A 20,092-nucleotide genomic window follows, 5' to 3' on the forward strand; every position below is an offset into this window, starting at 1 on the left:
ATCAAACATTTCTTCTTGTCTCTTGCAGCGACTCCTGGACTCTTCAGCTCCAAACAGTCGGACTTACAAAGAGGAATACCTTCTGTTACCTGCGATTTTCCCCAAACTTGTGGATTTATTTCCTTCCTGGATTATTTTTGAGGATGTTTTGAAACCTCTTCCTTCTTCTTCACTGGACGTCCCCATCGGAGTGTGTTGATTCTCGCCCCAGTGCTGCCCTCTTCTGTCCATTCGGATTACAGGGTAGGGACATGTTCCATTTACCATGCGCACCAGCACGTTGACCTGCCTGCCCGGCCCCGCCCCCCTGCTCTTTCTACTGGCCCATCTCTTCTCGGGGCTCCTCCTGCTTCCTGGACCCGAGTCGGTGGGGGGTGCAGGCTCCTCCCCCTCCGCTTCGAGCCAATCGTGTCCCACCCTGTGCACGTGCTCAAACCAGGCCAGCCGGGTGATCTGCACGCGCCAGAGCCTCGACCAGGTCCCGCAGAGCATCTCCGTCAACACGAGATACCTCAACCTGCAGGAGAACTCCATACAGGTACACGAGAGGAGGGGGACGGGGCAAAACTTGGTAAATTAGCCTAAGAGAAAGTTTCATCTGGGGTCTCAGTTGTAAAACTTTAGGTGGAATTCTTACTAACAGGGTAAAACTTCCTAAAATTCTTATTTTTCTTAAAGCGCCCATATTACTCTATTTTCTGATTTATGTTATAATGTTCCTCATCACAAACAGACCTGGACTTGTGTTTTGTTTCATTCACACATGTTTAACACACAAACCCTGCAGATTTAGGGTGAGTTCGTCTCTCAAATGGAAAACACTCTAATCTCTTCTAGGGCTGTAATGGTGGTTCGGTACGTACCTCGGTTTTGAGGTCACAGTTCGGTTCATTTTCAGTACAGTGTGGGAACAAAATACAAACAAATTTGCTTGTTGTTTATTTGTGTGTTTATTAAACCAACAACTTGTTTAAACATTACACAAATGGGAAAATAAAATAAATGCAAAGTGCTGCTTGGTAATACTAATAAGTTAAATAAAATATTCTAAAATAAACAATAAATGTATGAAATATTATAAAAAGTAAACTCCTTGTAAACAGTTAACAAAACTTTTCAAAAAGTAAAGTGCAGCACTAACAGTTCCAGCATGAAGTTTTACTCAATCTTCATATTTTTGGTCCGAAAAACCAACTTGTCCACATTGTGTGCAGTAAGTGCAGATCTGCTGCAGTTACAGTGTCAGTGCTGAGATTCCAGCAGTGAAAGGCGAAAGTGAGAACTGAGGTGCGACAGCTGTAGTTATGTGAGGATTTACATGGTTCAGAGGGATGTCGTCAATGTGGGGGTCAACTGTTGTGAAAGTGACCACCCTAACTATAAAGCACTACAGGAAACACTGCCCCAATCACAGACAAGTTCCCCTGTGAATATTAAAGAGCCGAGCCTTTGTGTAGCTGCACATGTAGTGGTGGAATGTAAACACACTGAAATTGAGAGAACTCACTCGTGCACAGCCCTGCACCGAACCCAACGTCCCGTACCCAAATGGTTCAGCACAAATACATGTACCATTACACCTCTAATCTCTACTGAACTAAGTGTAAATGTAGCTGTTAACTGTAATGTCCACTGCAAAGAACAAAACATCGTCTCTTGAAAGGTCTTGTATCTGTGGTTTAGGCCTTTACAAACAGAATCCTGAACAGAATCCTAAATACAAACTACACAAATGTAATAATCCCAAATGCAAATCTTTAATTCTTCAAACCAGAACTTGAATGATCCATATTACACTATTCTCTGATTTTATAATGTTGCTTCCTCAAAAACATACAGGAGATGTGTTTGTTTCATTCACACATGTTTAATGTTCTCAAACAGAAAACACTCTGTTCCACCTCGTGATGTCATGTGGTGATACAGGAAGTGCTCCTTTGGTGTTTTTAAACTCCATGCACCTTCACTAGAATCATTTGAATAATTTCAGACCTGGAATTACCAAACTCTACTGAACTAAAGGTAAAAGGAGCTGTTCACTTGAAAACTACCGCTTCATGACATCACAAGGTGGAACAGAGCATTTGGAGCTTTGGAGATGTACACAGACTAATAATAAAACATGACTCAAACATGTGTGAATGAAACAAAACACAACTCCAGGTTTGTTTTGAAGCAGGTAACAACATTATAACATGAGTCTGTTTTGTGTAATATTGGACCTTTAAATTGGAGTTACACTGCTTCACCCTGCAACATTTCTGCACATGTATTACTCTGAATATAATCTTTCTTGTAGACCATTTCAGTTGATCACATAAACCGGGCTTTTGACGTGTCATTTATAGATCTAGATTCATATGTTATTATAGATATAGATTTGTGTGTTAGGGCTGGAGGTGCTGTATCGATGTGGGGAGACACATGTTATAAAGCAGACACTGTGTCTTCATTAGCTCCTCTTTAATATCTGCTGCATCCACATGAGGCTCCAGAACACCTCAGATTTACACTAACAAAACAAATGCAATGAAAACTGACTTTTTGTTTTTAAGATGTTTTGTTGGTAAGAATTTTGTCCAGTTTCAGTATTTTGTTTCAAACAGTGAATTAACGTATTTCAAAGTGTACCATATAGGGATGGGCATGATTAGTCGACCAATTGATAATTGATCATTAAGAATTTCGTCAATCGCATTCATTTTTAATCGACAAACCAACTATAGGTTGCTGTGCAAGGAGACGAGGCTGCGTCTGACACAAACACTGGAGTTGTGGCCTCACAGTCTCACGTTTGGACTCTGACTCCTTGGAGACACTCAGTGAGTGTGTTTACAGCACATCAGTGTCCCGAGTATGATCGGGTTTTTGGAGTATCCCGGTTTTGTCATGGTGCATGTAAATGCAGTATCCCGGTTACTGCAACATAAAGTCGAGTGCACATGCATCCAAAAGACAAACACTTTTCACTCTTTTCATCACAACAGCAGCCAAAATAAATAAAGTGACCAAAATAAATAAAGTGAGTGAAATGATGTTAAATAAAGAGCTGCTCTAAACCTGCACACGTCTGATCTGTGAAAACATGAACCATCTTCAACACGACACACACACAGAACACACTCACCATCATCATCATCAACATCCCTCCGTCACAGACAGAACACTCATATTCCACTGAGTCGTGTCCTTTAGTCCGACAGAAGCTGAACTGCATCAGGAAACAAGGAAAGAGCTGTTTTTTTCAGCACTTAGAGTTTAGTCATGTGAGTCATGTGTTCAAGTTTCATTTCTGTAAAATGTAAACAAATGTGTCAAAGCTGCATGAAACGGGCTGATGTGGCTCTATAGTGGTTATGGTTTATATGTTGTAAAGTTGAGTTTCTTTATACAGATTAGTAATAGTAATAATGATGATGATCATCTTAATATCAAAATGTTCATGATTAATCGAAAATTGATCATTAATTCTCCCAATGATCGATTAGGAGAACTTAATGGAATGCCCATCCCTAGTACCATAGTATTATTGTATTTTCACTTTTTCACTCTAAAACAAAGGCAGTTGTGTAGTGGGTCTTGCACTCAAAAAAAAGAACTGTGTAACTTTTCTAGTGAAGGGTCCGCTGCCTACTCGTCACCATGGAGATATTACTGTTTTGTCTGGAATGTCCCAGTATGGCATTAAATGTATCTATCTTTCATTTACTTAATAACATGGGTTTGTATTGACCTTAAATACTTGCATTCTTCTGTGAGTGGGCCCGCCTCTCCACAGATCTGACACATCACTGTAACCCTGTGGCATCACCTGTAGAGAGAAAAAAGTGTAATGTCCATACTGTGGAACATTCCAGGTAATATATCCATGGAGAAAAGCTGGGGATGGACGGACCCTCCACCAGAAACTTTCCACAGTCACAAGAATGACTTAAATTGTTAATCGCTATGGCAACAGCCCTACGTTTTGATCCCTCTGAAGCCAGTGGATAGGACACTAGTTGAGTGTGCGTCCTATAGTAACGTTCATATAGAAAAACCACAGCAGCGTAAAGTGTAGAACGGCTCTCGGGCCCCGGCACAGCTCAGCTCAGGTATTTTTTATGCACAAACACGCATCATTTTTCACCTCGGCGTTCACTTCCTTCGCATTAGCTCTCCGTCTGCAGTCCCTCGGTGCAGTTTGGGGCCGTACCTGTGAAAAGAGAGCATCATTTAAGCACATACTCCAGACTAAACGCACAAAGAGCCCCGTAAAAACCAGAGCAGGAGAATTCATTTTAGTGCTGGCTTTTTACGGTAATTGGATCTATCCTGGTGATGCTGACAGCGCTTTGTTCTCCGGCCATTTTTCATATTCATTTGAGAGCGTTGAATGCAGAGAGGAGCTTTGCTAAACGTGGTTAGATCGGCTCAGATTTGAGTCAAAGCGGTGTCCTTATGTCCTCTGAGGAAACGTCACATTAAAGGACCTGTATCTGATTTTTGTTTCCGTGTTTCTCCTCACAAACCTCTTGTACATAACCGAGACACATTTGTATTGCTGTATTTCTATGATTCATTTTTACTTGTACACAGTGTTGGGAGGAACACGTTTATGAAAGTAAAGAATTACTGTAGTGAATTGCTTTTCACTGTAACGCAGTAATGTAAGGCATTACAGGGAAAACAATGGTGATATTTTACTCAGTACAAATGTCAGTCATGTGTGAAGAATCCCTCAGTCGTCCAGGTGGAATCCACGGCCAGGAGAAAAATCTGGTTTGTCAATTTTGCGCATAAATGTCAGTAATGTGCATTACAATGGTCCTGGTTTAGACCTGGTTTAGTCCTGGTTTAGACCTGGTTTAGTCCTGTTTAGACCTGGTTTAGTCCTGGTTTAGTCCTGGTTTAGTCCTGGTTTAGTCCTGGTTTAGTCCTGGTTCAGTCCTGATTTAGACCTAATTTAGACCTGATTTGGTCCTGGTTTAGATCTGGTTTAGTCCTCGTTCAGCTCTGGTTTAGTCCTGTTTTAGACCTGGTTTAGTCCTGATTCAGTCCACTTTTACACCTGGTTTAGTCCTGGTTTAGTCCTGGTTCAGACCTGGTTTAGTCCTGATTTAGACCTGATTTGGTCCTAGTTTAAACCTGGTTTGGTCCTAGTTTGGTCCTGGTTTAGTCCTCGTTCAGATCTGGCTTAGTTCTGGTTCAGACCTGGTTTAGTCCTGATTTAGACCTGATTTGGTCCTGGTTTAGTCCTGGTTTAGACCTGATTTAGTCCTGGTTTAAACCTGGTTTGGTCCTGGTTTGTTCCTGGTTTAGTCCTTGTTCAGATCTGGTTTAGTCCTCTTTTAGACCTGATTTAGTCCTGGTATAGACCTGATTTAGTCCTGGTTTAAACCTGGTTTGGTCCTGGTTTGTTTCTGGTTTAGTCCTTGTTCAGATCTGGTTTAGTCCTCTTTTAGACTTGATTTAGTCCTGGTATAGACCTGATTTAGACCTGATTTGGTCCTGGTTTAAACCTGGTTTGGTCCTGGTTTAGTCCTCGTTCAGATCTGGTTTAGTCCTGGTTTAGTCCTGTTTCAGTCCACATATGACTCAAAAGTCTGGCATCGTTGCCATCGTCGCTGATTGTTATTTGACAATCAGCTCCAGACATTTACATGGACAGTCTGGTTAATAATAGTTTTGCTTTGGGTGTTTTGTGGAGTGGGTAAGACTGTTTTTAGTGGCAGGAAAACTATGGCCATTGCACCAGTGACCTCTGCAAATACAAGGACTGGATGGAATATTTTAAAAAAGTGTCTCCACACGTCTCCAACACTCTGACTCACTAGGAAATGAGGTCCTATGTCCAAAATTCCAGACTGTCCCTTTAAGTGTCTCCAACCTCGCTGACCTGATCCAGCCTTACGTCGCTTCTCGCACTCGCAGACCAGCTGCAGCTCACCGTCCCAAAGACTCAACTTGAGCTTTGTGGGGACCGTGTGTTTTCTGTTAGACAGGCGGAGTGAGATGTACTTTTCTTGTTGTTGAGTATCTTATTGTTTTCCGTGATGGTCCTTGTCTGTTCTATGTTTGTGTACAGCACTTTGACCAGCCGTAAAGTTTTTAAAATGCTTTATAAATGAAGTCGGTATGGTATATTGTGATGTGTGAGCTACTGTGTCCAAATAATTTCCCTTTTCGATTAATAAAGTTCAGCTAAATCTTAACTTTGAGCAGCTCTTGAGGTCAAAATCTGTCCGCTGTGAGCAGTCTGTATCTAGTTATAAAGGGTTTTATTGTGCAAGAATCAGGAAGTGTACAGTTAGCATGCTAGTTGTTAGCTTTAACGTGAAAGCAAAACTCCACTCTGGTCCCTGAAAGTTGTGAAAAGCGTTTCTAAACTCATGGTGAATAATTCGGATGCTCTGAATGCATAAACTAAATGAGGAATAAGTTTGGACCACCGCAAACCGTTTTGAATAAATTAGTTCTGTTTTTCACGGTTTTAAAGACAAATTGTGTTTGAATCTGCTATATAGACTCTGTATCAATAATCATCTAAATAATCATCATAATAATCATCTAAAACGACTTTATAAAAGAAACAAGTTCACTGAGTTCAGAGTTAGAAAACTGTGGTGTCCAGAAGGAGCTAAAGTCGCTGTAAACATCATCACAACAAAGAGTCTGTACCTTTTTTAATGACCGATGCTGAAACCAATTGTTTAGAATTCAGTGAAACAATAGGTTATGCTGAGATTTTTGGGCTGATTCTGTAATTTAAATTTACTACACACTCACCCATAGTACTTTCAGAGAGCACTGTAGTCACGTTTTGTGCTGTTATTTCTATATCTATCTCTTTGGACTAAAATGTTAAACTAAAGCTATGTGCATTTATTTTAAGTATCATTTCACCTAAAACAAAATGTCGGTTTATGCTGGAGATTGAAGGCCGATAACTGATGCACTAAACAGTCCAAATGTCAGCCTGATATATCAGCTAAGCAATATATCGATCTATGTCTAGTACAGAGCAGTGGGCGTGTACTGGTGAGGTTAAGATGACTTGAATTAAGAAAGTTTTATCACAATTTGAGTAAATTTCACTTGACAAGTATTATCTGCTGACGGAACAAGACTTTTTGTTCTTAAAATATGAAAATACATCTTGCTACACTTAAAATAAGAAATGGAATGTTGCTTGAATTAAGAAAAACACACTTTTTCCATTGGTAGATAATTTTACTTGTCAAGTTGAATCAACTCAAATAAAGTGAAATGTTCTTAATTTAAGTCATTTTAACTTACCTAAAGTACGACACATGGGTGCCGTAAAGTCATGAAAAATTCACTTTAGGTCATGAAAATTCATGGAAAAATTTTGAAATTTTGGGCCTGTTTACATGAGAAAGCTGCAGGTAAAAACAACAACAACAAAATGTCAGAGGTGCCTTTCGTTTAGACAGTGATGTGTTTTTGGGGCTTAAAAACACAAAAATCTGAAACCACCTCCAGAGTGTAAAAGTTGAATACTCTCCGCTGTAGTGTTTCTGTCTACACAAGACACAAAACTCTGGTCAGATCTGCTCATGTCGCAAAAGGAATTTTCTAAAATGTGCGTGAGATTAGACCACATCCACAAGTTTAGGCTGCTTAAAATGTTTTTATTAGACCAGGACCAGACCGGGACCGAGACCGGACTGAGACCGGACTGAGACCGGGACCGAGACCGGGACTGAGACCGGGACTGAGACCGGGCCAGGACCGGGACTGAGACCAGGGCCAGACCGGGACCAGACCGGGACTGAGACCGGGGCCAGACCGGGACCAGACGGGACCAGACCGGGCCGAGACCGGACCGAGACCGGGACCGAGACCGACCGAGACCGAACCAGACCGAGACCGTGACCAGACCGGGACCAGACCGGGACTGAGACCAGGGCCAGACCGGGACCAGACCGGGACTGAGACCAGGGCCAGACCGGGACCAGACCGGGACTGAGACTGGGCCCAGACAGGGACTGAGACCGGGCCCAGACAGGGACGGGCTCAGACCATTACTAAGTTTTGTGGTGCAAAAAGTCCAGCCCAGACCTGGACTGAGACCGGGACCAGATCGTGACTGAGACCGTGACTGAGACTGGGACTGAGATCTGGGACTGAGATCGGGACCAGACCAGGCCCAGACCAGGACTAAGTTTTGTGGCGCAAAAAGTCCAGCCCAGACCGGGACTGAGACTGGACTGAGACTGGGACTGAGACTGAGACCGGGACCGGACCGGGACTGAGACCCGGACTGAGACTGGGACCAGACCGGGACTGAAAACAGTTTAGTCCTGATTTAGTCCTGGTTCAGTCAGTTTTGTAGTGCAAAAATCCGGCATCACAGTTTAAGTCACGGAAACAGGAAATGCCCGTTATCCATTTTTTCCATTTAAACACAAAACCGAAAACTGAAAAAACAAATCATTATCTGTTTTTTCATTTTAGTTTTGGAGAAAAATTATGAAAAAAAACAGTTGTTTTTTCATTTTCTTATTTTTGGTTTTATATTGAAAGATTCCAGGTCGTCTTTAAGACCCTAAAAGTCATGCCCGTGCCTTTAGTACAAGACTACGCTCCCAAATCCAGAAATAAACTCACATTAAATCAGAGCTGAACCCGGGTCAGACCGGGTCCTGTCCCAGAGGCCCCGTGACCTCATGTGCAGACTCCCTTCAGTCTAAACCGAGCTACGGAAGCCTTCAAGAGACAAAATAAAAATAACGGCTGCCTCCTCTGATTAGCGCTGTGCATCTGCCGTCACCGCCGCCGCTGCGCTTGGAATAATTGAAAATCTAAAAATGTTTTAGCACCTGAAGGCATCCTACTTTCCTCTGTTTTTTTTTTTTTTTTTTTTTAACTTCCTCTGAGTAAAGCCTTAACAATGACCCTCCTTCTCTCTCTCTTTCTCTTCCTTCATCTCTCTATCCCTTCACTCTCTCCCATAATTTCCTTCCTTCTTTTAATCTCTCTCCTTACCTCTATCTCTTCTCTTCTTTCTTCCATCCGTTCTTGTCTTTCTCCCATTCTTTTTACCTCCCCTCTCTATCCCTCCATCCTCTTTATCCATCCCTCTTCCCCTTTCTCCATCCCTCCTTCTCTCTTCTACTCTTTTTTCCTGTCTCCCCTCTTATGTCTCTACTTCCTTCTCTCACTCTCTTGTCTTTTTCTTCTTCTGTCTATCCCTCCATCCTCTCCTTCTCCTTTCTATCACTCTCCTTATCCTTCCATCCCTCTCTCGCTAATTTATTTACCCTGTCCTCCCCTCTTCTTTCTCTACCTCCTTCCCCTCTCTCCTCTCTCTACTCTTTTCTGTCTATTCCTCTCTCTTCCTTCTCCCCATCCTTCTCTCTCTTTCTTTCTCTTCTTTTAAACATTTCTAACTTGGCTCTCTTCCCCTTTCTCTCTCTTCTTTCTCTCTTGATCCCCCTTTCCTCTCTCTCTCCATCTGTTATCCTCCTGTCCCCCTCTCCCTCCCTTCTCTCAATCTCTCCTTGTCTCCTTTCTTTTCCTTCTCCCCCTCTTTCTGTCTTTCTCCAGCTCCCTCTCTCTATGCCTTTATTCTCATTCTCTCTCGCTCTCTTCCTCTTCTTCCTCTCTTTTTCTCCCTGTACGCCCACCCTCCTTCTCTCATTCCCTCTCTCCTTTCCACATCTCTCTCTCTTCCACGCATTTTCCTTTCCTCTTTTATTAGTTCTCAGTCAAATCAATCAATCTGAAATCCTGTTACTTTTTTTTTCCTTCTCCCACAGTGTTATTTTTCTTTTTACTCCTGTTTCTATAGTTTTACTTAAAGGTGTATTACGTAACTTTATACTTTCTTACAGTGAGCGGGCTGGCCTCCTCACAGATCTGACCTGTAATTTAACCAGGTCACAGCAAAAAGTGGAGTGTTAAAACTGACTCTCACAGAATCAATTTCAACATTTTCTCAGAGTTTATCAGAGTCCAATCTGTTCTAGAGTTAATTTAATATTTTTGGAAATGTTCATTAAGAAACACTGGACCAAAGTTCCTGTTTAACCCCGAAATCAAGAGTTATATTAATGTTTTGAGAGTAAACGTTTAACACTTTTGTAGGGTTATCCTGATTTAGCTAAACATTTTTATTTTTACACTTTATTTGAGTTCATTTAAGATGAAATTATGTACAAAATTGGTTCAAACTGATCTTCACTTGCGAGAGTTTGAAGTGGTGGGTCGAAGGTGCCAAATTAACACTAAAAGAAGTTAAATTAACACTAAAGGAAGTTAAATTAACACTAGAGGAAGTTGAATTAACACTAGAGGAAGTCGAATTAACACTAGAGGAAGTTGAATTAACACTGGGTAAATTGAATTAACACTAGAGGAAGTTGAATTAACACTAAGGAAGAAGTTGAATTAACACTAGAGGAAGTTGAATTAAACACTAGAGAAGTTGAATTAACACTAGAGGAAGTTGAATTAACACACTAGAGGAAGTTGAATTAACACTAGAGGAAGTTGAATTAACACACTAGAGGAAGTTGAATTAACACTAGAGGAAGTTGAAAGTCACTAGAGGAATTAACACTAGAGGAAGTTTGAATTAACACTAGAGGAAGAAGTCACTAGAGGATTAACACTAGAGGAAGTTGAATTAACACTAGAGGAAGTTGAATTAACACTAGAGGAAGTTGAATTAACACTAGAGGAAGTTGAATTAACACTAGAGGAAGTTGAATTAACACTAGAGGAAGTTGAATTAACACTGGGTAAGTTGAATTAACACTAGAGGAAGTTGAATTAACACTAGAGGAAGTTGAATTAACACTAGAGGAAGTTGAATTAACACTAGAGGAAGTTGAATTAACACTAGAGGTTGAAGTTGAATTAACACTAGAGGAAGTTGAATTAACACTAGAGGAAGTTGAATTAAACACTAGAGGAAGTTGAATGAATTAACACTAGAGGAAGTTGAATTAACACTAGAGGAAGTTGAATTAACACTAGAGGATTGAAGTTGAATTAACACTAGGGAAGTTGAATTAACACTAGAGGAAGTTGAATTAACACTAGAGGAAGTTGAATTAACACTAGAAAAGTTAATTAACACTAGTGGAAGTTGAATTAACACTAGAGAAGTTGAATTTGAATTAACACTAGAGGAAGTTGAATTAACACTAGAGGAAGTTGAATTAACACTAGAGGAAGTTGAATTAACACTAGAGGAAGTTGAATTACACTAGAGGAAGTTGAATTAACACTAGAAGTTGAATTAACACTAGAGGAAGTTGAATTAACACTAGAGGAAGTTGAAATTAACACTAGAAGTTGAAGTTGAATTAACACTAAGGAAGTTGAATTAACACTAGAGGAAGTTGAATTAACACTAGAGGAAGTTGAAATTAACACTGTAAGTTAACAACTAACACTAGGGAAACACTAGTTGAATTAACACTAGAAGTAACACTAAATAAAGAATTAACTTGAACCCCGTTAACTAGTTAACTGAATTTACAGAATTATAACACTAGAGAAGAACTATTACAAATTGAATTAAAAAGAAAGAAATTGACTACACAGAAAGTAATTAAACACAAGTTGAATTATTACAGTTGAGGAGGAAGTTGAATTAACATTAATTAATACTATAGAAACAAGTTGAATTTGTTGAATTACACTAGAGGAAGTTGGATTAACACACTAAGTTATAGAGGATGAAGTTACATTTGACTAGAGCTTAAAGAATTAACAGAGAGTTTTACACTTGAGTTAAACAACACTGGAAGTTGAATCCTTTTGCACTAACACTGAGAGAAGTTTACAGACCAGGTTTTTAACACTAGAGGAAGTTGAATTAACACTAGAGGAATGAATTAACACTAGAGAAGTTGAATTAACACTGGGTAAGTTGAATTAAGACTAAGGAAGTTGAATTAACTAGGAATTGAATTAACACTAAGGGAAGTTGAATTAACACTAAAGGAAGATGAATTAAGTTCAACCATATCAATTCTAGCAAATAACCCCAACTTGAACCCCCGTTTAGCTTTCAAATAGTTAAGATAACACTCTACCCTGAAATAATGTTAACCCTCCAGTTTTTGCTGTGTAGTGGGAGACACAGTAGATGTTTTAATGCCATACTATATATTTTTAATAACATTTGACGCACCCTCCACTAGAAAAGTTACATAATACTCCTTTTTAACAATCTGAGTTTACTTCTTCCACCACTGCACCAAAGTTGATCCTTTCTCCGAACCATTACAAAAGCTTTTTAAAGATAATAAATGACTCTGGGACATTTGAATAAAACATGTCTTCCCATGAATCACACATGTGTTTACGTTAAGCTCATGTATAATATATATGTATAATTTAGCGGTGCAGTCTCCATGGTAACAGTGCATGTAAATAATGGACAGATATGATGTAGTGCTGCTCCGTGCACAGCTGCTCCCTACAGCCTCTTAATATATACAGGAATCTGCTTAAAGAGGGAAACACACACATCATCAATTAGAATAGAACAAAATATATAACCATCGTCTGCTCCTGCATTTTTAAAAATACAACAACAAGAACTTCTGTGTCTGCTTGTCCTGCTCTAATTACTGTACAGTGACTAGGCAGGAAGGTGCACTGTGGAACTTTTCTGGTGGAGGGTCCGTCAGATGCTTTTGTTTGGAATGTACGTATCACACTATGGTATTAAACAGTTGCAGGTCAGATCTGTGGAGAGGTGAACCCGCTCATGGTCAGAATGTCTGTTTTTTCGAGGTATTTTTGGGCTATAAAACCACCTGTAATCAAATAAATGCGAGGTAGAGCTGTTTAATGTCATACTGTGGAACATTTCAGACAGAGCAATGACATATCCAAAGTTCCATAGTGCACCTTTAAAGGCACTGTACCTGATTTTTTCTGCCTAAAAAACGTAAAAAACAGTTTGAAGTGGTCCAAAATCCTTCTTCACTTATCTTACGCATTGAGAGCATCCGAATTATTCACAATGATGAGTTTATAAGTGCTTTTCACAACTTCAGGAGGCCATAGCTGAGTTTTGCCATAATGGTAATACTAACACAAACTAGCATGCTATCGAGCACGTCCTGATTATCAGACAGTGAAACCATTTATAATGCAGACAGGACACAGTGAACTTGTCTTGATCCTGGGGCAAGACAAGTCCACCCGTAGACCTACCCATAGACTGTTTATATAAATGAACATAGTTAACCCTCTAGCCGAAGCGTTCCAAATAGGAAGTGTTCGTGGGCGTTCTTCCGGCTCCATCGTCTCTGGCTCCAATTCACTTCCTACTGAAAAAACGTCGCCCCTTTGTTGCTGTCAGACTTGTCATTTTGGTCTAAGATCTTCACATACCAAATTAAGATATGAGCATTATTGACAGACTAATGAGCTGCATTTTTTAGCTGAGGACAGGACAAGTTTGATTGACAGCGCCTACCAAACCAGTGGTGTGGGCAGTAAGGGTAAGGGGCGTTACCTTCAACAGCCTGGTTCCTAACTGGCTCTTTGATATTTCTGTGATACTCGCAATCAGAATTCCAAATATGGAACTAGGCTCCAAACTCTCCCCTATAACTGCAAGCCTCAATGAGCTTCATTTGACTGAAAGTTACATACTGTACCTTTAAGAGACCGAAATCTGTAAATATTGCCTAAACGAATACTTTTTCTGTTTAGTAATATTGATTGACTATTAATATGGTTGGTGCTGCATTTACCCGACATGCGCAGCTCGCCGTTCCGCAGACCTGCCCAGATGAACTTTATCTGAGGACGTGAAAGTGCCTTTTTCGCTGAGGACAGGACAAGTTTGATTAACAGCGTTCCTAAGCGTCTACCAAACCAGTGGTGTGGGCCGTCAGGGTAAGGGGCAACAATCACAACCTGGTTCCTAACTGACTCTTTGGTTGCTATGATACTCGCAATCGGAATTCCAAATATGGAACTAGGCTCCAAATTTTGCCCTATCACTGCAAGCCTCAGTGAGCTTCATTTGACTGAAAGTTACATACTGTACCTTTAAGAGACCGAAATATCAAAATATTGTCTAAATGAATACTTTCTGTGTTCAGTAACATTGATTATCTATTAACACGGTTGGTATTGCATTTACCTGGCACGCGCAGCTCGCCGTTCCGCAGACCTGCCCAAATGAACTTTATCTGAGGACATGAAAGTGTAATATTATGGTGATAGCAGCTGTTCTGAGTCAGGAGGACCATAAAACATAAGAGAGCAGGACTGGGGCTGGTTTTACTGCATAATGAGCCTAAATAGTAAATGACTACAATTAGAGAAGCCGTGAGAAGCATCTGATGCTATCTAAAGTTATGCTGCTTTACAAGCTTTTAAATTAATAATTCATCTTTATGCTTTGTTTATTTTAACACACTTTTCTTGATTTTTTGGTGTTGAATAATTGATCAGGCGAGTTTTTAGCTACTCAGCTCATATTTGGAGTTTGCAGACGCAGGAGTCCAAATTGTGTTTACTTTTTGCCTTTATAAAGCAGTATTAGTATTATGTTTAGTAATTACTTATTATGGTCCTGTATTACGCAAAATACACTCTTGAGAGCTTTAAGGCATGTTAGAATATTGTTTCCTCCTTAAAAACATACCTGGAGTTGTGTTTCGTTTCAATAACTTGAGTTTATTGACATTTCCAAAAAGCTCAAAATGCGCTGTTCCACCTTGTGATGTCATGAAGCAGGAGATTTCAAGTTAACAGCTACAGTTTTCCATTAGTTCAGTATAGATCGGGAATTCCAGGGCTAAAATCGTCCAAAATGATTCTAGTGAAGGTGTATGGAGTTTAAAAACACAGTGGAGCACTTCCTCTATTGCCAGAATAAACAAACACTGAATAGTGTATTATTTCTACTAACATGCACAACTTTATTTAAAAGTCTTGAATTAAACTAAGTTGTTATTGTGCCTCTTTGGACCTGTGTTGTTTTCTTACTCCTCTGGCAGATTCAGAGAAATAAAACGCATTAGAAACAGTTGGAAATGTCTCACAGTAGTTCCAAGTAATCTATTTAGCAGATTCCTAGAAACAATAAATATGGATAAAATATATAAATATGAATCAATTCAAGCTCGTCTTTGTGGAGATGTAACATGGAATTGCATTAAACCTGTCTATTTAACCTTTAACCAATTCAAGGTGTTTTTTGTGGCTAAAAATACCTTGAAAAACATATATTCTTACTGTGAGCGGGGCCACCTCTACACAATCAGTCAATCTCCTTGCATCGAACCTGTAATAGGCTCTGTTCACGTTTACGTCACAAACCAGGATGATGTTTAGAAAGATGCGATTACAACTTCCGGCGGGCTCAGTGGTGTGGGCAGTAAGGGTACGGGGCATTGCCTTCAACAACCTGGTTTCTATGATACTTGCGGTCGGAATTCCAAATATGGAACTAGGCTCCAAACTCTCCCCTATAACTGCAAGCCTCCATGAGCTTCATTTGACTGAAAGTTACATACTGTACCTTTAAGAGACCGAAATATGTAAATATTGTCTAAATGAATACTTTTTGTGTTCAGTAACATTGATTGACTAATAGGCTCTATTCACGCTTACGTCACAAATCAAGAAGACGTTTGGAAAGATGCGATTACAACTTCCGGCGGGTTCTGTTTGCAGTAGTAAGTCTGAAAAAAATCTTGGAAAAATAAGAAAATGTCACAGTTTTTTTCATCTCCATGTCATTGTAATGTTCCTTTATGTTCGGTGAATCAAGAATTACAACCATACCTCAGTTTTCATAATTTTCCCACAACTCCGAGTGCGATTAGAAGAGATGAGGTGCAAAATTCCAGATGATTCCAAACAGCACATATGTATGCAGTCTTCATTTTACCGTCGATCAAATGGGTCGGCGAGCCCATTTTCAGGAACTACACCGAAAGTTGTCATTGCATGTTTCCATACGTCTTCCCAGTTTGTGACGTAAGCGTAAATAGAGCCTACTTGACCCCGGTAGTGTCACCCGCTTGTCTCCATGGAGATAAACACAGGAACGACTGATGTACTATTTGAATAATTTAAATGTGGAAATGTGGAAATGTGTGTGACGTGTTTGAATGAGAGAATGAGAAAATGCTTGGTTTTATTAAATTGGGTGAATATTTATATGTATTTTTATAAACCTAACCTAACCTGAACGGGGATTGCAGATGGAAACTACCTTTAGATAAATCTGTCCTAAAGCATAAAAATAATAATAATAATGGATCAGTTTTATATAGCGCTTTTCTGGACACTCAAAGACGCTTGCATCTCTTCTTTTAGAAATTAATGTACTTGCACATGCTCCCTGTTAAAATAAACCAACAAACTAAACTTAGCAAAGCAATGACCTTTTACCAGAAAAGTTACACAGTGCACCTATTTATACACAGTAGCACACACATCGCAATATAATATAATAACAAAGAGAAAAAATACAAATGTTAATAATAAATTCAAAATAAGCATAGCAAGCATAAAAAGAGACTGGCATAATTAAATAAATGTTCAAGTAAATGTAAAATATAGTAATAGAAATACAGAAACCTTTACAGATATCCTACTTTTTGCAGTGTTCATCTACACCAGGGGTCAATAAGCTTTTTTTCTCTGGGGGCCACATTATCGCTCCTATATATTCTTTGAAAATCACCACACTTTCTTTACATATCAGACAAACTGCATGGTCCTTCGCTGAACAAAAAAACAAATCGATCGTCCACTGTTCTTTGAAAACTCTGCACTCTTGTCAACTTTTTGTACTTTAACACTCGCCATTTTGCTGTCCTTAACTGCACTACAGAACTCTGCCCGTGACTAAAATTTGGTGGCAAAAGTAAATACGTCATATAATAATTTAAATATAGATACAAATATAATTACTTCATTCAAATATAACTTTTTAATTGAAAAAAAATTCTACAAAATACATGTTATTATTTGCCAAAAAGTAATTTAAAAAAATAGACCATGACAACTTTTGAGGAATGTCTCCGAGAGCCAGTTCAAGTGGTGAGGGGTAGAGGGGCTGGTCAAAGGGAAGTGGAGGGCCGGAGTCGTCCCGCGGGCCTTAGTTTGATGACCCCTGATCTATACAATATAGTCTGAAAACTCTTCCTAACTCAGCTTTCTGTTTTCTGTGTCTCATTACAGGTGATCAAATCGGACACGTTCAAACACTTGCGTCACCTTGAGATCCTCCAACTGTCCAAGAACCAGATTCGTCAGATCGAAGTGGGCGCGTTCAATGGCCTCCCCAACCTCAACACGCTGGAGCTGTTCGACAACCGACTCACCCTGGTGCCCTCCCACGCTTTCGAGTACCTCAGCAAACTCCGCGAGCTCTGGCTACGCAACAACCCCATCGAAACCCTGCCCGGCTACGCCTTCCAACGCGTGCCCTCCCTTCGCCGACTGGACTTGGGCGAGCTCAAAAAACTGGATTTCATCTCCGACGCTGCTTTCGTCGGTCTCGTCAATCTACGATATCTGAATCTCGGAATGTGCGGACTCAAAGACATTCCCAAACTGACCGCTCTGGTGAGACTGGAGGAGCTGGAGCTGTCCGGAAACCGCTTGGAAATTATCCGACCTGGTTCGTTTCAGGGCTTGATCGCGTTGCGTAAACTGTGGCTGATGCATTCTCAAGTTTCAGTCATAGAACGCAACGCTTTCGATGATCTTAAAAACCTAGAGGAGCTCAATCTGTCCCATAATTCCTTGCACTCCTTGCCTCACGATCTTTTCACGCCGTTACACCAGCTTGAGCGTGTGCATCTTAACCACAATCCATGGGTGTGTAATTGCGACATTCTTTGGCTCAGCTGGTGGCTCAAAGAAACCGTTCCCAGTAATACGACATGTTGCGCACGATGTCACGCCCCGCCATTTTTAAAAGGGAAGTACATAGGCGAATTAGACCAGAGCCATTTTACCTGCTACGCTCCTGTTATCGTTGAACCGCCGACCGATCTCAACGTTACCGAAGGAATGGCTGCTGAGTTAAAATGCCGTACGAGCACGTCAACAACTTCCGTCAATTGGATTACACCAAATGGTACCCTAATGACGCACGGTTCTTATAAAGTCCGAATATCCGTCCTTCACGATGGCACGCTCAACTTTACGAACGTCACTCTCCGCGATACCGGGCAGTACACGTGCATGGTAACCAACGCGGCCGGCAACACCACGGCAACAGCGGTCCTCAACGTTACGGCGGCAGATGCTAGCGTCAACTACACGTATTTCACCACGGTAACGGTTGAAACTATGGAAACGAACGGAGAGGAGGAGCCGGCGCGTGTGGTTATTAATGAAACGTTTTTTCCGACCTCTTCCGGAAATTTTATCCCAGATGGCGTTCCGACTACCGCCTCCTCTTTATCTGCGGGTTGGTCATCGTTATCTCCAAAAGCGACGCGACCTACTTTTACCGTTCCAATTACAGAACCAGGATACTCAGGCCTGGACGACGTTATGAAAACTACCAAAATCATAATCGGGTGCTTTGTCGCGATAACGTTCATGGCCGCGGTTATGCTCGTGGTTTTCTATAAATTGAGAAAGCAACATCAGCTACACAAGCACCACGGGCCGGCTAGAGCAATCGAAATTATAAACGTTGAGGACGAACTCGGCGCGGGAGCTAGCGGAAGAGGTAGCGGAATTTCCGGAGGATCTACCATATCGCAAAGCGGTAGTAGCGGCATAGGAGGAGGTCAGAGTTTAAGGCTACACCATCCTGAAATCGTCAACTTACCGAACCTCGCGCGAACGGAGCATATGAATCACTATTACAAAACGCACCATTTTAACAATAACATGATGAGTCTCGGGATGGGGTCCGGTTTGAATAACAACAACAACCCATCGCCGTGTTCCCAGGCTCAGTCCATATCGTGCACACAAATTCCAACTTCGATCGGAGGAGGTATCCCCACTTGCGGGACCCTTCCCACCCCAGTACCTTTGCCTCAGCTGGGCCTCCACAGTTCGCTGAAAGGCCTCATGGGCAAAGGCCAAAACGAACCCCTCCTTTTTAAAAGCGGTTCGAAAGAAAACGTACAAGAGACTCAAATCTAAAAATCAGAAAAAGGATTAACATGTATTTTTCCCATCGCTAAATTGTTGATGAGAAGAAACGACCAGAAAGAGGAAGTAAGACCAGCTTGGGTATTATGTAAACGCCACAATCATTCAGTTACATGTACAATCTGTTATAATCACTGTTTGCCAAAGTCGGACGAAAAACCAAGCCAGTTTTTATCATCTGTGACCACAATATCAAGAAAAAGCTACGAGCGATGCTATCTGAATTACAATATATCCACTCAGTGTATATATTCGGAGAAAGACTTAATAACGGTTGCTATGCTATGACGGATTTGGCAAGGACACTGCATATTAAATGATGCTTTGAGGAACGTGTTTCTGACCTGGATTTTCATAACAGGACAACAAATCACTTTTTCAACTTTTTTCACCCATTTTGTGGCTACTGTCTTCTCCAGATGGAAAATGCAATGGACAAAGGAAAGCTATATTGATATAAAGGACAGAAAGTACATATTATATATACCGTAAATATATTTTCATTCAAAGAAGTAAATTATAAAAAATTATGAAATCTTTATTGAGTTTTGGGGACATCTGAAGAATATATACAAAAGAGAGGTATTACGTGGTGGCCCGCCTTTGCGATTTTTCAACACGGCCGCTCTGACTGTGCTGCTAAACACAAACAGTATTTTCAGGGGATTGAGGAAAAGCTAAAACAAAAAAAAAACAAATATACGGGATATATATGTAAACGTACGGGAGTGAAAGTATTTTGTTCTATTTTGTAGCCATGCAAAATGTTTTTCGTCTGCTGTTGACAAAGAAGAACTGCGATTGTGGATTATACCACTTTGAATCAGGATGTAACTCTGCTAGTGTTAATAATAGCAAATGCTAAGCTAATAGCGGTACAGAAGAAGATAGCCAGCAGATAAGAAAGCTACAAACAGCTATGACAGAACGCTCGCTGTTTTTGCTAATAAAATCAGTATTCGAAATG

At 40.5% G+C, this 20,092-nt stretch overlaps 1 protein-coding gene across 1 annotated transcript; it reads left to right on the forward strand.

Moving 5' to 3' along the window:
* The first annotated feature begins 265 nt into the window (after positions 1 to 265).
* lrrc4ba (leucine rich repeat containing 4Ba) lies at positions 266 to 19,116 on the forward strand. Its single transcript, XM_020933238.2, has 2 exons — positions 266 to 538; positions 17,185 to 19,116. The coding sequence occupies exons 1-2, from the start codon at positions 266 to 268 to the stop codon at positions 19,114 to 19,116; spliced, it is 2,205 nt and encodes a 734-aa protein (XP_020788897.1).
* The last annotated feature ends 976 nt before the right edge of the window (positions 19,117 to 20,092 follow it).

Source organism: Boleophthalmus pectinirostris, unplaced genomic scaffold (genome assembly GCF_026225935.1).
Source record: "Boleophthalmus pectinirostris isolate CB_2022bp ecotype Guang Dong unplaced genomic scaffold, ASM2622593v1 HiC_scaffold_17, whole genome shotgun sequence".
NCBI lineage: Eukaryota > Metazoa > Chordata > Actinopteri > Gobiiformes > Gobiidae > Boleophthalmus > Boleophthalmus pectinirostris.